Source organism: Elephas maximus, chromosome 27 (genome assembly GCF_024166365.1).
Source record: "Elephas maximus indicus isolate mEleMax1 chromosome 27, mEleMax1 primary haplotype, whole genome shotgun sequence".
NCBI lineage: Eukaryota > Metazoa > Chordata > Mammalia > Proboscidea > Elephantidae > Elephas > Elephas maximus.
Window position 1 is genome coordinate 17427297 of NC_064845.1, and position 18910 is coordinate 17446206.

Here is an 18910-nt window from a genome sequence, read left to right on the forward strand (position 1 = left end):
CTCTCAGGGTCTTGCTTTAATTTTCTTCAGCTTCAACCTGAACTAGCATTTGAGCAATTGATGGTCTGTTCTGCAGTTGGCCCCTGGCTTTCTTCTGACTGACGATATTGAGCTTCTCCATCATCTCTTTCCACAGATGTAGCAGTTTGATTCCTGTGTATTCCATCTGGTGAAGTCCACGTGTATAGTTGCTATTTATGTTGTTGAGAAAGGGTATTTGCAATGAAAAAGTCATTGGTCTTGCAAAATTCTATCATGTGATCTCCATTGTCATTTTTATCACCAAGGCCATATTTTCCAGCTACTGGTTCTTCTTCATTTCCAACTTGATTATTCCAATCACCAGTAGTTACGAATGCATGCTGATTACATTTTTGGTCAATTTCAGACTGCAGAAGTTGGTAAAAATCTTCAATCTTCATTTTGGCCTCAGCAGTTGGTGCATATATTTGAATAATAGTCCTATTAGCTGGTTTTCCTTCTAGGTATATGTATATTATCCTAACACTGATAGAGTTGTACTTCAGAATAGATCTTGAAATGTTCTTTTAGATGATGAATATGATGCCACTCCTCTTCAATTTGTCATTCCCAGCATAGTAGACCATATGATTGTCTAACTCAAAGTGGCCAATGCCACTCCATTTCAGCTCACTAATGCCTAGGACATCGATTTTTATGCATTCCATTTTTATGTATGACCACATTTAATTTTCCTATGTTCATACTTCCTACATTTCACGCTCTGATTATTAATGGATGTTTGCAGCTGTTTGTTCTTGTTTTGAATCATGCCACATCAATAAATGAAGGACCGAAAAGATTTACTCTATCCACGTCATAAATGTCAACTCTACTTTGAGGGTCACTATGATTTGGAATTAACTGCATGGCAATGGATTTTTTTTTTCCTACTTTGAGGAGTCAGCTCTTCCCCAGTCGTGTTTTGAGTACATTCCCTTCTGAGGGGCTCATCTTCTAGCACTATACCAGACAGTGTTTCATTGCTATTCATAAGCCTTTCCCTGGCTAATTTTTTCAGAAGTAAACCACCAGGTTTTTCTTCCTAGTCTGTCTAAGTCTGGAAACTCCACTGAAACCTGTCCACTATGAATGACCCTGTTGATATTTCAATTATCGGTGGCATAGCTTCCAGCATCACAGCAACATGCAAGCCACAACACTACGGCAAACTAGCAGATGAGTGGTGGAAGACACAAGATAAATATATTCAAATCAGTAACTACGTATGAATGTTCCAGAGGCCTAGATCTTCCAAATTAACTTATATATTGGAGGGTTTTTCAATTAAAATACCAGTCAAACTTCACAAAATTATAGTTAATTTTATATGGATGAGTCAACACACAGAAAAGTTTTAAAAAAGACATGTCAAGATGTACTTACCTCTCAGATATTAGAGATCAATGGAAAGGAATAAAGAACCCTGGGATACACTCTTGCAAAAGAGCTTAATATAGGCCAAAGAAAACTAGTGGAAAAAGGATGACTTAATTAAGGAGGTTTAAATAATTATGTCACTGACTGGAAAAATCTCAAGTGAGAATCATACTGCATCTAATATACAAATATAAATTCCCAATCATTTGAAGAGCTACAAGTGAAAAGAAACAAATGGAATAAAAATGGTGAAAATATAGGCAAGTATTAAATCCTGAGGTAAAAAAGAATTTATAACAAAAGTAATCAAGTAAATTTTACAGTAAATCAATTGCATGAAGGTTGACTTCATGGTGATAGACAGCTTGAGTTTCATGAACATACAAAAAAGAAAACAAGTGGCAACTCTGGAGAAATACCTAAATATGAAAGTTAGACAGATAATAGCATGAATTTCATCTAGAAACTCTTGGAAATGAATATGAACACACATCCCAGTTGAAAAGTAGGCAAATAATGTAAACACAGCACAAAAGAAGAGCCACAGATGACAAACAAGTGAAAAAAAAAAGCATCTGTCTTCCTTATCCAAAGCATTTCAAGTTAAAGGTACTACTTTGGCCCCCATAGATTTGACATTGGAAATATTGGTGATATTTATATATTTATATAGCACCTCATTATTGTAAACTAGTACACATATTTAGAAAACTGTATGGCAAGAATATTTCAATTCTAGAACTAGTATCCCCCACGTGTCTGTCAGTTTGTTGTACCATGGGGGCTTGTGTGTTGCTGTGATGCTGGAAGCTATGCCACCGGTATTCAGATACCAGCAGGGTCACCCATGGAGGACAGGTTTCAGCTGAGCTTCCAGATTAAGACAGACTAGGAAGAAGGGCCCGGCAGTCTACTTCTGAAAAGCACTACCCAGTGAAAACCTTATGAATATCAGCAGAACACTGTCTGATATAGTGCTGGAAGAAGAGCCCCCCAGGTTGGAAGGCACTCAAAAGATGACTGGGGAAGAGCTGCCTCCTCAAAGTAGAGTCGACCTTAATGACATGGATGGAGTAAAGCTTGCGGGACCTTCATTTGCTGATGTGGCACAACTCAAAATGAGAAGAAACAGCTGCAAACGTCCATTAATAATCAGAACCTGGAATGTACTAAGTATGAATCTAGGAAAATTGGAAATAGTCAAAAATGAAATGGAGTGCATAAACATCGATATCCTAGGCATTAGTGAGCTGAAATGGACTGGTATTGGCCATTTTGAATCGGACAATCATATAGTCTACTATACTGGGAATGACAACTTGAAGAGGAATGGTGTTGCATTCATCATCAAAAAGAATGTTTCAAGATCTATCCTGAAGTACAACGCTGTCAGTGATAGGATAATATCCATATGCCTACAAGGAAGACCAGTTAATACTACTATTATTCAAATTAACGCACCAACCGCTAGGGCCAAAGATGAAGAAATAGAAGATTTTTATCAGCTGCTGCAGTCTGAAATTGATCGAACATGCAATCAAGATGCGTTGATAAATACTGGTGATTGGAATTTGAAAGTTGGAAACAAAGAAGAAGGATCAGTAGTTGGAAAATATGGCCCTGGTGATAGAAACAATGCCGAAGATCAAATAATAGAATTTGCAAGACCAACGACTTCTTCATTGCAAATACCTTCTTTCACCAACATAAACAGCGACTGTACACATGGACCTCACCAGATGAAACACACAGAAATCAAATTGACTACATCTGTGGAAAGAGACGATGGAAAAGCTCAATATCATCAGTCAGGACAAGGCCAGGGGCCGACTGTGGAACAGACCATCAATTGCTCATATGCAAGTTCAAGGTGAAACTGAAGAAAATCAGAGCAAGTCCATGAGAGCCAAAATATGACCTTGAGTATATCCCACCTGAATTTAGAGACCATCTCAAGAATAGATTTGACCCATTGAACACTAGTGACCAAAGACCAGATGAGTTGTGGAATGACATCAAGGACATCAACCACGAAGAAAGCAAGAGGTCACTGAAAAGACAGGACAGAAAGAAAAGACCAAGAAGGATGTCAGAGGAGACTCTGAAACTTGCTCTTGAGCGTCAAGCAGCTAAAGCAAAAGGAAGAATTGATGAAGTAAAAGAACTGAGCAGATTTCAAAGGACATCTCGAGAAGACAAAGTAAAGTATTATAATGACATGTGCAAAGAGCTGGAGATGGAAAACCAAAAGGGAAGAACACGCTCGGCGTTTCTGAAGCTGAAAGAACTGAAGAAAAAATTCAAGCCTCGAGTTGCAATAGTGAAAGATTCCATGGGGAAAATATTAAATGACACAGGAAGCATCAAAAGAAGATGGAAGGAATACACAGAGTCATTATACCAAAAATAATTAGTTGATATTCAACCATTTCAAGAGGTGACATATGATCAGGAACCGATGGTACTGAAGGAAGAAGTCCAAGCTGCTCAAAGGCACTGATGAAAAACAAGTCTCCAGGAATTGATGGAATATCAATTGAGATGTTTCAACAAAGAGATGCAGCACTGGAGGTGTTCACTCGTCTATGCCAAGAAATATGGAAGACAGCTTCCTGGTCAACTGACTGGAAGAGATCCATATTTATGCCTATTCCCAAGAAAGGTGATCCAACCGGATGTGGAAATTATAGGACAATATCATATGCAAGCAAAATTTTGCTGAAGATCATTCAAAAACGGCTGCAGGAGTATATCGACAGGGAACTCCAGAAATTCAGGCTGGTTTCAGAAGAGGACATGGAACCGAGGATATCATTGCTGATGTCAGATGGATCCTGGCTGAAAGCAGAGAGTACCAGAAGGATGTTCACCTGTGTTTTATTCATTATGCAAAGCTATTCGACTGTGTGGATCACAACAAACTATGGATAACACTGCGAAGAATGGGAATTCCAGAACACTTAATTGTGCCAATGAGGGACATTTACATGTATCAAGAGGCAGTTGTTCGGACAGAACAAGGGGATACTGATTGGTTTAAAGTCAGGAAAGGTGTGCGTCAGGGTTGTATTCTTTCACCATACCTGTTTAATCTATATGCTAAACAAATAATCAGAGCAGCTGGACTATATGAAGAAGAACGGGGCATCAGGATTGGGGGAAGACTCATTAACAACCTGCGTTATGCAGATGACACAACCTTGCTTGCTGAAAGTGAAGAAGACTTGAAGCACTTACTAATGAAGATCAAAGATCACAGCCTTCAGAATGGATTACACCTCAACATAAAGAAAACAAAAATCCTCACAACTGGACCAATGAGCAACATTAAGATAAACGGAGAAAAGATTGAAGTTGTCAAGTATTTCCTTTTACTTGGATCCACAATCAAGAGCCATGAAAGCAGTAGTCAAGAAATCAAAAGACACATTACATTGGGCAAATCTGCTGCAAAGGACCTCTTCAAAGTGTTGAAGAGCAAAGATGTCACCCTGAAGACTAAGGTGTTCCTGACCCAAGCCATGGTATTTTCAATCGCATCAGATGCATGTGAAAGCTGGACAATGAATAAGGAAGACCGAAGAAGAGTTGACGCCTTTGAATTGTGTCGGCGAAGAATATTGAATATACCATGGACTGCCAGAAGGACGAGGAAATCTGTCTTGGAAGAAGTGCGGCCAGAATGCTCCTTAGAGGCAGGGATGGCGATACTGCGTCTTACATACTTTGGACATGTTGTCAGGAGGGATGAGTCCCTGGAGAAGGACATCATGCTTGGCAGAGTACAGGGTCAGCGGAAAAGAGGAAGACCCTCAACAACGTGGATTGACACAGTGGCTGCAACAATGAGCTCAAGCTAACAATGATTGTAAGGATGGCGCAGGACCGGGCAGTGTTTCGTTCTGTTGTGCACAGGGTCGCTATGAGTCGGAACCGACTCGACGGCACCTAACAACAACAGAACTAGTATTTCTCCTAAGAATCTAAAAAAAAAAAAAAAACAAAGAATCTATGCTTAGGAAATAACGGTTGTGGGTGTATGTATATTTTATATAACTTAAATGCCTAAAATTAAGGAATTTTAAAATAAATCATGGCATAAAAATACATAAAAAAAACCCTTACAGCCGTTAAATACTGCAAATGTGGAATTATGCAGAAACTGATATAAAATCGCCTACACAGTGTGGATCTATATATATATATCTATATATATGATTATTTAAATTTTTTCCTTTATATAGCTTGTATTTTCTTGATTTTCTACAGTAAGTATGTTAGAATTTAGATTTTTTTGGAAATTACTTACAAAGGCCAACCTTTACCCCTTCATGGGGCTTTGTACAGTTGTTCATTCACACTGTGTTTTCTTCCTTCTCTGAAAACTGCTATAACTAATTATGTATGAAACACACATGGACATTCGTACACATCAGACATATTTCTGTATATTGATGGGACTAATTGGCTTCTTGAATTAAGTCAATCAGTTTATGGTGTAATTATAACTAGGCACTAACCTTCATGTAGCTGATTATTTCCTTTACATTTGGAAAATCAGTACACTGAATTTAAAATAAAGACTCAGAAAATACTTGTAAATGTGTGAGTAGAAATTGGGCAGTTGTTTTAATCATATTTCAAGGACTTATTCCCAGATGACAAAACTCCAATTCTTCTAGAAAAAAACAAACTAAATAGCCCTTTTTTACATGTATCTTATGCTTTTGTTTCTTCACAGGTTAGAAGATGTATGAAATGTCTGATTTCATAGCACCAAAACAGCACTAACATGGTTCTACTTTCATCTATCACTGCAGTACCTGTACTGATTATTAAACATTTTATTGTCACTCCCTTTGAATGAGGACATTTTGCTACTTGGCTGTTTCCTTACTTGGTTGCGAATTTGCTATGGACCAGGCACTGTGCTAGCCACTGTCTATACTATTACATAGTTTCATCATTACAACAATGCTGGCCCTTGGGCTTAATAATTATTACCTATAAAAAAAAATCTTTTTTTTTTTTTATAATTTATGAAAGACCTAGAAAGATCTTCAGGCATGTTGGCCTCCTTCCGCATCAGTAGACCCAGAGGTGTGAAGGGGCATGATCGTGTTTGGTATGGCAAGAACAAAGAGCGTTCATGAGGCAGAGGAGGATGGAGGAGTAGGCTTTTATATTGACAAGAGTGACTTTCTGAAAAACATACATTATAAAACTCTAATGCCAGAAGCATCCTGTTTATATTGATTTTATGTTTATCTACATCAGTTTTCATTAGAACCACGTCTTTTCTTGACCCAAATCATGTCTTTCTTGATATGGTATTTTGGAATACACATTTTTTTTTTCCCTTAGAGCTTTATGGGAACCCTGGTGGTATAGTGGTTAAGAGCTTGGCTGCTAACCAAAAGGTCAGCAGTTTGAACCCACCAGCTGCTCCTTGGAAACCCTATGGGGCAGTTCACTTTGTCCTACAGGGTCACTGTGAGTCTCATTTGATTCAAAGCCAATAAGTACAGCTTTGTGGGATCTTTGACTAAAAGATCAAAGCTCTTATTGATGATAAATACAATTTCAAATTCTTAATTTACTTAGATGCTTCTGTTGATTCAAAGATATAAGATTCGGATTATTATACAAGTTTTGTTATTTTTTTGTGCTTTCTGAAATAGAAAATAATTATCCCTGTTAAAACACCAGCTACTTAAGGGAACAGTGTAAAGCATGACATGTCACATTTGGCAATTTATCTTACTGATTATTAATGTAGGTCTCTAAATGATAATTAAATGCGGCAGTGCAGTCACCACTCAATGGCTCTCTCGCTTGCTTTCCACAGAATTGCGTTCCTAGGGATCCGCTAGCATAGACAGTTTGGGATTAGCGCCTAAATTTGCTATGGAATTTTTTTCATTCAGGGAAACTTAGTACATGGCAAAATCTGATCCTAAATATAAGGCTAGTAATTTAATTATAGTTGTATTTAATTATAAAGTGGTTTTCAAGATATCCTGAAATTAAGATCAGAAATTAGCTGTGTCTCATTACTGAGGTAAATGATTTGTCTTCTGAAATGAATACTCATTCTTATAACCTCTCAGTAGTGAGGCTGAGCGTATAATTGCCTTGTAATTGCCACACATATCCTGAGCTGACTTTTATGTGTGTGTTTGTACTGTTTATTGCTTAGTTAAGTGAGGGGAAAGATAAGGTTGTTCTAGAAATGATTAAATTATAAAAGAGAGCAAAGTAAATGAGTGTACCTAGGAGGATGGATAATCGTAGGGTTGGCAGTAACTTGATTTTTTTGGTCAGAGTTCACAAAAATAAATATAAAGAAATAAAGCTATTTCAGGAATGTATATGACAAATAGTCTTAGAAAACAACAATAAATTTTACCTAGTGCACAGGACAAAAATAATGGTTTCCTTATAGTTCCTGGTTATATTTTTCCTTCCCAATCCAATTTTTTTATAAAAATGTACTAATATAAACAACATAACACCAGATGTACAATAGAGGACTTTAAAAGTATTAATAATAAAATGTACAAATTGCTCTTACTATAAATTCCTTCATAGAGTTGGTAGACTCTACCATTGAATCATCTTCTACTGTGTTTGCCAGTGTCTTTAATTAGCTTCCACTATTAAGTTTATTTTATTTATTTATTTATTATTATTATTTTTAGTAAGTTTATTTTAGCATCTTATTTAATTTATATTTACAAGACTAAACATGCCTTTGTGGCATGTCTATAAGAAGCTTTCTGTTTTGTAACTTTTAGCTTTTCAAGGGAATATGTCATATCTGCTCTTCTTTTTGTAACTCTCCCAAGATATGTATATATAGAGAGAGAACACAGTGTTTTGTTCACAATGTGCCCTCAGTAAACACTGTGGGCTGAGTGAATGAATCTGAGAAGCAGGATGCATTTATGGCCCGTAATTCTCTGCCATAATACCATTGTCAATGACTCCAGGTAGACATATCAAAGACTGAGACACTTAACATTTATAGTCTCATAAAATGGGGATCACCTTGGAACCTGCAAGTGGAACTATAAACTGGCAACAAAGATTCCCTTATATCCCATTACCAGGGCATCACCTGATTCTCTAGAAGCCTTTTCAGCTCTAAAGGACTGGGATTCAACTCTACTCTCTCTTTGGTTTTACAAGCTTGTAAATTTTGGAAACTGCTGATCACTTCTCATTTGATGGCTGATAAGAGGGAAAGAAAGCTGTCATGCATAACAAGCAAATTCAGGGTCCCCAAATCCCTCTGGTTGCTGACCTCACCAATGCACACTTGTCCTGCATGTCACCAGGAGTCTGTGCTGGTTTTTTTTTTTTTTTTCCTCTGTCATCTCTCTGTAAAGTTCATTCACTTGCTTCTGATGTGAACAAGATATGCCTGAACCTGAATCCTACCCAGAAAATACTCAACCAGCTTCTTCCAAAGACCTTTTTACTAGACCAATATCAGAAGCCAGAAACAATTAATTCAACAAAGCTTATCAGTAGGCTCTGCTATGAGCTTTCTTATATGTTATATTTTAATTGAGTTAGTCCTTATATTACCATTGTAAGGTGTGAGTAGGTAATGGTCATTTTACAGATTAAAACACATGCCTGCCCTGCCCCCCCCCAAAAAAAAAAAAACCCTAGAAAAGAAAGTGAACAATGTGCCTGAAGACTTCCAGCTGCTGGGTTGTTGGTCTCAAATAGGAAAGAAAGACTTTTGGTGTAAAAGTCACCAATAGAACATTTAAATGAAATTTGTAAAGCCTTATTTCATATCTCGATTTGTCTAACACACCGCGTTTTTGCTTGTTCTTTGTGTATTGTGTGCATGTGTGTTTTCCCAGAAAGCAACTGATTTATATATATATGTATGTTCAATGGGAACAGAGAAGATACTTCAGTTTTGTCAAAAGTATTCAAATCAAATCAATTGACATTTTATCACGAAACCCACCTCTACCATTTCCTTTTTCACTTGCAAGTAAAATCTTGTGGCCAAAAGAGTAGAAAAATAATGTTTGGATATTATTTAAATGTCAAGATTAAAACAAGAATGAAGCAAAATGCAATATTTAAACATCTTTTCTGTCTACTACATCATGTTGCTATGATTAAAATTTAATAAAGAATGAATTGACCTGTTTTGTATAATTTCCTAATCAAACTGTTGTGAATTCCCTTGGGACTGTATGACATAATGGTTAGGGCATGGATTCTGGATATTCTGGTTCTCTCTTTGACATCTTCTAGTGGTACGATCTTAATCTTTCTGTGACCTCCTGATACATCTGTGAAATAGGAAAAATGTTACCTATTCCATAAGGTTTCTTTGATGATTAAGTAAGTCAGGGCAGAACAAAGTCTTAAGAGAGTTTCTGGAATATAATAAGCATTCATAATGTTAAACATTAATTTCTATTATTGTTAATTATTTTTAGTCTCTTTCCAGGAAATTCCACATTTTATTCTGTTTACTATTTAGAGTATAATTAATAAATTCTACTATAATGTCATATATACATATCCTTGGTTAGCTATATATTCTCTTCAATTTCTAGCCTTTCATTTAGCCATACCTCATTCTAGTCAGAGGTCTGCCTTGAAAAAACTATGTTACTTCAGGGAACGTGCTTAACATTTTAAGCTTCAACATTCCCATCTGAGCAGTGGGGATCGCAAAAAGACATACCTCCCAGGTTTTTTCTCCAATAGTTCCTCCATATTGTAGTTAGATGCAATATGTGCTAGTTCCATTCTTCTTTACCTTGTTGAGTGTACTTTATAAAAATTTTTAGTAGTACTAAACTTGAAGTCAGCAAGACTAATTCCTCAACTCCGTGGAACATGTGAAATGAAAAGTTAACCTTTGACTATTTCCAAGGCCTAGTTTCTTACTATTTTGTAGGAACCAACCCTCCATTTTTGCAAAGCTCTTGTATTCAGCAGTATTGTCAGTTTTGTTAATGGTGCTGCCTATTTGTATATACATTGAATAAAACATCCAAATCACGTTATTTATAACTTCCACATTTCCTCCTACACATTTCCCTGATCCGAGAAGTAAAGCGTAATCTACATTGGGAAGACAATTATGGCTTGGAGAAACAGAGGGATAGAAAAGAAGAAAACTTCATACTATAAAATGGCAAAAAGAATGTGAAGAGCAGATCACATTTTTTTTTTTTTTTTTCAAATCTCAGATCTAAGAAACTCTGGGATTTGCAGAAATAGCAAGAGAGAAGACAGGCATGTGAAATCTAGTCAATGAGGAGTGGTAAGTGTAATCTCAATAATCATAAGATATATGTTGAAGAACGTAGATGGCACAGAATTTATATTTTTGTAGATGCTACCGAAGACAAACTTATTGAAATGTACAACATCTCCATTCATTCAGGAAGTTTCTACTCTATTTTCTGCAGTTAACATGTAGCAGAAAGGCAGTATGGTTAATTTAAAACCAACCAGTTTCTCTTTAAAAGAAATGGTGAAACTTGACTGATGAAAAGGGAGTTAATGATGGGGTGAGTTCTCTTAGATGAAGACTGAGGGAAGGATACTGTTCAGTTGTTTACTTTTATTTGGAATGTGCATTTTATTGCCACAGATACTTGTCATGCACATCTTAGTAATAATTAAATATGTGGCCATTTTTTAAAATTGGTGTTTGCATGAAGTACAAGAGGGGAAAAAAAAGTCTACAGGAAGAATTTTAAAACGCCAAAGCAATGCTTTCTTTGAGATAAACTTATTTATTACTTGCTTTACAAACACTTGTAATTCAATATCACAGCAAAACCTAACTTCTCTCTCATTTTCCATATTTATTCCCTAAAAGCTTATTTATACACACAAGGGCTCATCAATTAGCTCCTGTTTATAAAAGACTTCATGCTTTCTCTCTCATGATGTGCTTAGTACAAGATCAAGACCATATTTTTACGTGAATAACATGCACATCATATGATTTTTGCAAACTGCACAATCCCCATGTGTGTTGTTTTCATGGGTCTTAATTATCTAGTGCTGCTATAGCAGAAATACCACAAGTGGATGGCTTTAACAAACAGAAATTTATTTTCTGACAGATTAGGCTGCTAGAGGTCCAAATTCAGAGCGCCGGCTTTAGGGGAAGTTTTTCTCTTTCCGTCAGCTCTGAGAGAAGGTCCTTGTCTCCTTTTAACATCTGTGGACCTGATGTTCCTTGGAGATCTCCATGTGTCTTGGCATCAGTCTTACTCTGGGTCTAGGAGGTTGGCAGTGTAGGAACCCTGGGTCCAAAGGACATGTTCCACTCCCAGCACTTTCTTGGTGGTAGTGAAGTCGCTCTCCTCTCTTCTAGCTTCTTTCTCCTTTTATCTCTTGTAAGATAAAAGAGATCCCTGGTGGCACAGTGGTTAAGTGCTCAGGTGCTAACTGAAAGGTTGGCAGTTTGGGTGCACCAGTGGCTCTGTGGAAAGAAGTTGTGTCAGTCTGCTTCTGTAAAGATTACAGCCTTGTAACCCTATGTGGCAGTTCTGTCCTATAGGGTCGCTATGAGTCAGAATTGATTCAACAGCAATGGGTTTGATTTTCGTTTTTGGTTAAGACAAAGTGTGTGCTTTGAGGAAGGCTGTGACTTGAGTCACATGACTAAAGATACACCCCATGCTAATCCAGCCTCCTCATCATTCAGAGGTTTGGGATTTATGATACGTAATTACATAATACCACAAAATGGAAAACAATTACATCAGATCACAAAATGGAGACGAGTTACACAATATTGGGAATCATGGCTCAGCCAAGTTGACACATATTTTGGGGGGACACAATTCAATCCATGAGAGTGCACTATGCTAATGTATTTTTTACATGTTGACTTCCATTTCATTTTTTTTTTTTCTGTCCAATGGATTTATCGTTATCAGGATAAAACTGACCTCATGAAAACTTCATTTATGGTAGGTATTTTCCTAAACCAAGTGCAACCAATGATGAACTGAATGGGGTTATGATAGAAATGTTGACACCATGTTGAAACCAAAGAGTATGAATGCACGAAGAGCTAGAAATTAGTAAGAAATGCTTCTAATCCTAAAACTACAAGAACAATATGTTGTTTATTTTTTATTGCTTCCATAAATCTTACTGAAGCATAATTTTTGATAATCAATGTCTTTGAAATCAAATAAAATTTACCAGAAGAAATTGTGTTTTCATCTTAAAATAGGCTGTTTTATTTATTCATTCGTTATCATCATCAGTCGTTCTCATTCTCATGGAAAGACCATTCCTTTTCATGAATTTAGAAATCCATTTTGTTTTTAACTCTGGAAAATAAGATACATTGAATTGGATTGGAGCTGTGTTTTCTATAGATATATGAAGCTTTGAGATTTGTGTAAAACAATTTTAATCAAATAAAGAAGATTTCTAGTTGAATAAAAAATAAAATAGAAAGAATTTAGAAATCCAGGTGAAACTCAGCCTGAAATCTGGCATTCTTCTTTTATTTTCCGGAAACTTTGCTTTGATCTGAATTGTGACAGCAGAGACAGCTTGATTTTGTTCCCTTCAAGAGATAATCCCACTGTTATATAAAAGACCTGTACAAAGAAAACTACAAAACACTACTACTGCAAGAAACCAAAAGAGACCTACGTAAGTGGAAAAACATACCATGCTCATGGATACGTAGACTCAACCTTGTGAAAATATCAATTCTACCCAAAGCAGTCTACAAATACAATGTCGTCTTAATCCAAATACCAACAATATTCTTTAACAAGATGGAAAAACTGGTCATTACCTTTATATGGAAAGGGAAGAGGCCCTGGATAAGTAAAGAGCTATTGAAGAAGAATAAGAGTGTAGTCACTACCTGACCTCAGAACCAGTTACTATACAGTTACTATATAGCTGTGGTAGTCAAAACAGCCTGATACTGGTTGAACAACAGATACATTGACACCAATGGGACAGAATTGAGAACCCAAATATAAATCAATCCACCTGAGGTTACCTGATCTTCAGTAAGGGTCCAAAGCCCATCAGATGGGAAAAGACAGTCTTTTTAACAAATGGTGCTGGCAAACTGGATGTCTATCTGCAAAAAAATGAAGCAGGACTGATACCTCATACCATACACAAAAACTAATTCAAAAGGGATCAGGGACCTGCATATAAAACCAAAAACAATAAAGATCATAGAAGAAAAATAGAGGCCCTAATACACGGCATAAACAAAACACAAACCATAACAATACACAAACACCAGATGATAAGCTGGATAATTGAGATCTTCTAAAAATTAAACACTTATGCTCATTGAAAGACTTCACCAAAAGAGTAAAGAGAGAACCTACGGACTGGGAAAAAATTTTGCCTATGACAAATCCAACAAAAGTCTAATCTCTAAAATCTACCAGAAAATCTAACACCTCTACAACAAAAAGATAAATAATGCAATTAAAAAATGGGCAAAGGATATGAACAAGCATTTCACCAAAGAAGACATTCAGGCAGCTAACAGACACATGAAGAAATGTTCATGATCACTAGCCATTAGAGAAATGCAAATCAAAACCACAATGAGATACCATCTCACCCCTGCATTACTGGCACAAATGAAAAAAACAGAAAATAACAAATATTGGAGAGGCTGTAGAGAGACTGGAACTCTTATGCACTGCTGGTAGGAATGTAAAATGGTACAATCATTTTGGAAAATGGTATGTCACTTTCTTAAAAAGCTAGAAATGGAAACACCTTATGATCCAGCAGTTAATCCCACTCCTAGGAATATATCCTAGAGAAATAAGATTTATCACACAAATAGACATAAGCACACCCATGTTCATTGCAGCATTCTTCACAGTAGAAAAAAGGTGGAAACAACCAAGATGCCCATCAACAGATGAACGGATAAACAAACTACGGTACATACACACAATGGAAAACTATGCGACAATAAAGAACGATGATGAATCTGCAAAACATCTCACAACATAGATGACTCTGGAAGGCATTACCCATCCAAAATAAACCAAACCTGTTGCCATCGAGTCGATTCTGACTCGTAGTGACCCTAAAGGACAGAGTAGAACTGCCCCATAGGGTTTCCAAGGATTCGAACTGCTGACCTTTTGATTAGCCATGGTAGCTCTTAACCACTATGCCACCAGAGTTTCCCTGGAAGGCATTATGCTGAGTGAAATAAGTCAATCACAAACGGACAAATAGTGTATGAGACCACTATTATAAAAACTCATGAAAAGGTTTACACACAAAAAGACATAATCTTTGATGGTTACTGAGGGGAAGTATGGGGATGGAAAAACACTAAATAGATAAGTGGTAACTTTGGTGAAGGGTAAGACAATACACAACACTGGGAAGCCAGCACAACTTGACCAAGGCAAGGTCATGGAAGCTCCATAAACACATCCAAACTCCCTGAGGGAACAAATATCTGGGCTGAGGGATGTGGGCACCATGGTCTCGGGGAATATCTAACTCCAATGGCATAATATAGTTTATAAAGAAAATATATCCTCCTTTGATGACGGCAGTGGGTTGATGAATATTGTCTGGGATCTTAAAAGCTTGCATGCGGCCATCTAAGATACTCCACTTGTCTCACCCCATTGGGAGCAAGGGAGAATGAAGAAAACCAAAGACACAGGGGAAAGATTAGTCCAAAGGACTAATGGACCACAGCTACCACAGCCTCCATCAGACTGAGTCCAGCACAGCTAGATGGTGCCTGTCTACCACCACCGACTGCTCTGACAGGGATCACAATAGAGGGTCCAGGACAGAGCTGGAGAAAAATGTAGAAAAAAATTCTGACTAGCAACAACAACAAAAGATCAGACTTAACTGGTCTGACAGAGACTAGACAAACCCCAAGAGTATGGCCCCTGGACTTCTTTTTAACTCAATACTAAAGTTACTCCTAGGTTCACCCTACAGCCAAAGATTAAACAGGCCCATAAAACAAAACAAGACTAAATGGGCACACTAGCCCAGGGGCAAGGATGAGAAGGCAGGAGGGGATAGGAATGCTGGTAATGGGGAACCCAAATGCGAGAAGGAGAGAGTGTTGACATGTTTTGAGGGTGGAACCAATATCACAAAAAAAAAAAAAAAAATGTGTGTTAATTGTGTAATGAGAAACTAATTTCTCTGTAAATTTTCATCTAAAATCCAATTTTAAAAAAAAAGGAATAATCCACTATTTCAAGTCATTCTCTAACTCAGGCCATTTTGCTTTGGGTCCAAGACTTGCAGTTTTCTGCAGATTCATTTTCTCAAGCTCCTTTTTCTTCTTTCCTCAATTCATAAATGGATGACTCTCCAACTTTGAACTCTATCGCTGCTGCTCTCCTGCTTGTTTCTTCCGCCCTGGCAATGACTTTCAGTTTGAAGCCAGCAATGTAAGACTTCGGTTTAATTCCTGCCATGATCCAAAAGGGTTCTACGATTTAGATTTATAAACTGAAATTATGTGCACAATATAATCAATAACTGGCTACTTCTAGTAAAGAGATCAAAAAATTCAAATGTGAGGTGTACAAGAAGCAAGGGTCTTTTTATGTGCTCACAAGCATGTGGCTAAGTTGACTTACGACTTACGATCATTGATCAAAGACGCTGGTACTAATAAGGCATATTTAGACTCTGAAATAAGCGGATCTGACATAGCTTCATGGTTGCACTTAAGATGATCTGATAACGCTTTCGAATTCAACTATTGAGCCAGGAGCAATCGTGTATCAGATTTACTTTGTTTACTCCTCCAATTAAAAGCCAGACACAAGACAACTGTGATAATTATGTCAATGCAGATTAAATTGGGATTCCTACTGAGAGCTACTCGGTGGCATTTCTGCCAGTGCAGGCTTCATTTTGTTTATGCTCCCAACTGATAGCACGTAATTTATGGACAGGCTTCAGGAGGTTCAAGGTTCCGATTGATGACTCAGAAGCAATGAGGATATAATTATCAACTTAAATTAATAGAAACAAACACGCAGTTCCAATTGTTTATTTTCTGATTAACAGGGTGCCACCAAACTCAATCTGTGACTTCTTAACAATAGCTTATACCTTCATTATACAAATATGTTCAAAAGTAATATTTTTGGATCATTGAATGAGGATGAATGAGGCTGAAATTCACTACTGGAAATATCATGAGACATGAGACATGCATGGGCGTGTTATGCCAGGACTTTTTTACATAATTGTGCCATTCCAGCACGTTATATGTGTGTGCGCATTGTTTACATGGGCATACTATTTGTGAAAAAATATAGTAATTATCCTGACGCTATCTCCATTGAGTGGCCTTTCACAAATCACACTTAATATGTCTTTCTCGCAAATATCACTGGTTGTTCCAGTATCATAAATCGAGAATACTGCTGTCCTCTTCCTTCTAAATGTGAAATCAGTGAAAATCTTTTCTCTTTTTTTAAGCTTAAACTTACTAGGTAAGCCTGCCAAATCCAGCTCTTGGCAGTTCTTTGTTTAATTTTTTTTTTTTTCCATAAACCCCTTGGAAACTCCCCCACCCAAAGATTTGAGGCCAAGGCTTTGTTTATTCATATAACTTTAGGTTAGGTTTGGATTTTTTTTTTTAATTGCATTTTATGTGAAATTTACAGCACAAATTAGTTTTTCATTCAAAAATTTTGTACACAAATTGTGACGTTAGCTGCGCTCTCTGCAGCGTGTCAGCACTCTTCCCCTTTTCTTTTCCACCCTGGGTTCTCTGTGTCCATTTGTCCAGTTTTCCTATCCTTTCCTGCCTTCTTGTGTTGGTTTTTGGGGAGGTGTTCCCCATTTGACCTCCTATACTTGATAGAACTAAGAAGAACTTTGCTGACACGTGTTACAATTTGCTTTATAGGCTTGCCTAATCTTTGGCTCAAAGGTGTTCTTCAGAAGTGGCTTCAGTTCTGAGTTAGCAGGGTGTCATGTCCAGGGACCATAGTCTCAGGGGTTCCTCCAGTCTCTGTCACACCAGTAAGTCTGGTCTTTTTTTTTTTTTTTGGTGAGTTTGAATTTTGTTCTATATTTTTTTCCTGCTCTTTTCAGGACCCTCTGTTGTGATCCCTGTCAAAGCAGTCAGAAGTGGTAGCCAGAAGCCATCTAATTCTTCTCAGTTCAGGCTGGTAGAGGCTGTGGTACTTTTCGTCCAGTAGTCCTTTGGATTAATATTTCCCTTATGTCTTTGGTTTTATTCAGTCTTTTTTTTTTACTCTGAACATGGTGGAAGCAATGGATATATTTTAGATGGCTGCTCTCAAGCTTTTAAGACTCCAGAAAGTACTCACCAAAGTAGGACGTACAACATCTTCTTTATGAACTGTGTTATACCATTGGAACTAGATATCCTCTGAGACCATGGTCCCCAGCCCTACTTTGGTTTTCTCTTCTATATGATTGTTTAAATATTTTCATTTCTTCATGAACCTGCACACAATTTATGTGTCTGCTCCCCGGCCCTTTAATCTAGATTATTAAAACTTACTTTCTGCTATAAATTATATACAGGTAATTCCTGAATACGTTCTCATTGAAAAACAACACATAAATATATAAGGTAAAAAGTAAAAAAGAACATCCACTTCTATGACAGAGTGGTTTGTAGCAAACAACCTCCTATTCTGAGCACAACTATGAAAGCTACACAAATGAACTACAAAACGCTGTTGGAAGTATGAGCAGAATAAAGGAATGTAGGATATTTGAAATCAAGATGTCAAAGAATAAGGAGACCAAAATGATACAAGATATTTTAAGCAGCTTTTATTCCTCAAGGCATTTTCTTAATCCTAACATGTACAGGGGCAAGGTTCTCAGAGACTGAATAGAACATAGGTTCAAAGAGGCTGAAAATCCAAGGAGAACTTCTGGCAGACTCACAGAGCTAGGGAGACAATGGTGTAGAGGAAAAGTTCTAGTAGGCTCCCAGATTTTTATCTAAGACCCCTGATGAATAGACTCACACCTAAGGAGTTAGGGTCGAAAGCCCAGCCTCAAATCATTTCACTCTCTAATTGAATCAAGGGGTTCTTCCCAGTTTTGGTTGAAGGCTAGAAGAAAATGAATCCTCTCTGGAGGAAAGAAACATATTCTAGAGCCCTGTAAGTGTTTATACACATTTTCCATCATTCAATAAAAATGGAGCATTTGAGGAGAAATTGAAGAAAAATGACCAAAACCAAGTGAAAAGAAAAGCCAAAAAACACAGACTACTCAGATATTGGAGATGAATATAACTGAGATTCATACGTTAACAAAAATAAATGATATGATGGAGAATTTCACCAGAGGAACAGAATCTATGAAAACAAGCCAAAATCAAGTTTTAGAACTGAAATACTCTAAAATTAAGACCTTAGTAGATGTATTAAACAGCAAATTAGTTACAGCTGAATAGAGGGTTTGTGAACTAGAATACATTTTAATAGAAATATCT

At 37.0% G+C, this 18910-nt stretch overlaps 1 protein-coding gene across 3 annotated transcripts in view; it reads left to right on the forward strand.

The window, feature by feature from the left end:
* ZNF385D (zinc finger protein 385D) overlaps positions 1 to 18910 on the forward strand; it is a 999751-nt gene that overhangs the window by 169120 nt on the left and 811721 nt on the right. The window contains exon 2 of one of the 3 annotated variants that reach the window (XM_049870887.1): positions 10638 to 10711. The exons of the other annotated variants lie outside the window; for them this stretch is intronic. Within the exon in view, the coding sequence (XP_049726844.1) occupies positions 10702 to 10711 (10 nt within the window). The 5' untranslated portion in view covers positions 10638 to 10701. The remainder of the gene's footprint in view (positions 1 to 10637; positions 10712 to 18910) is intronic. 3 annotated transcript variants of the gene reach the window in all.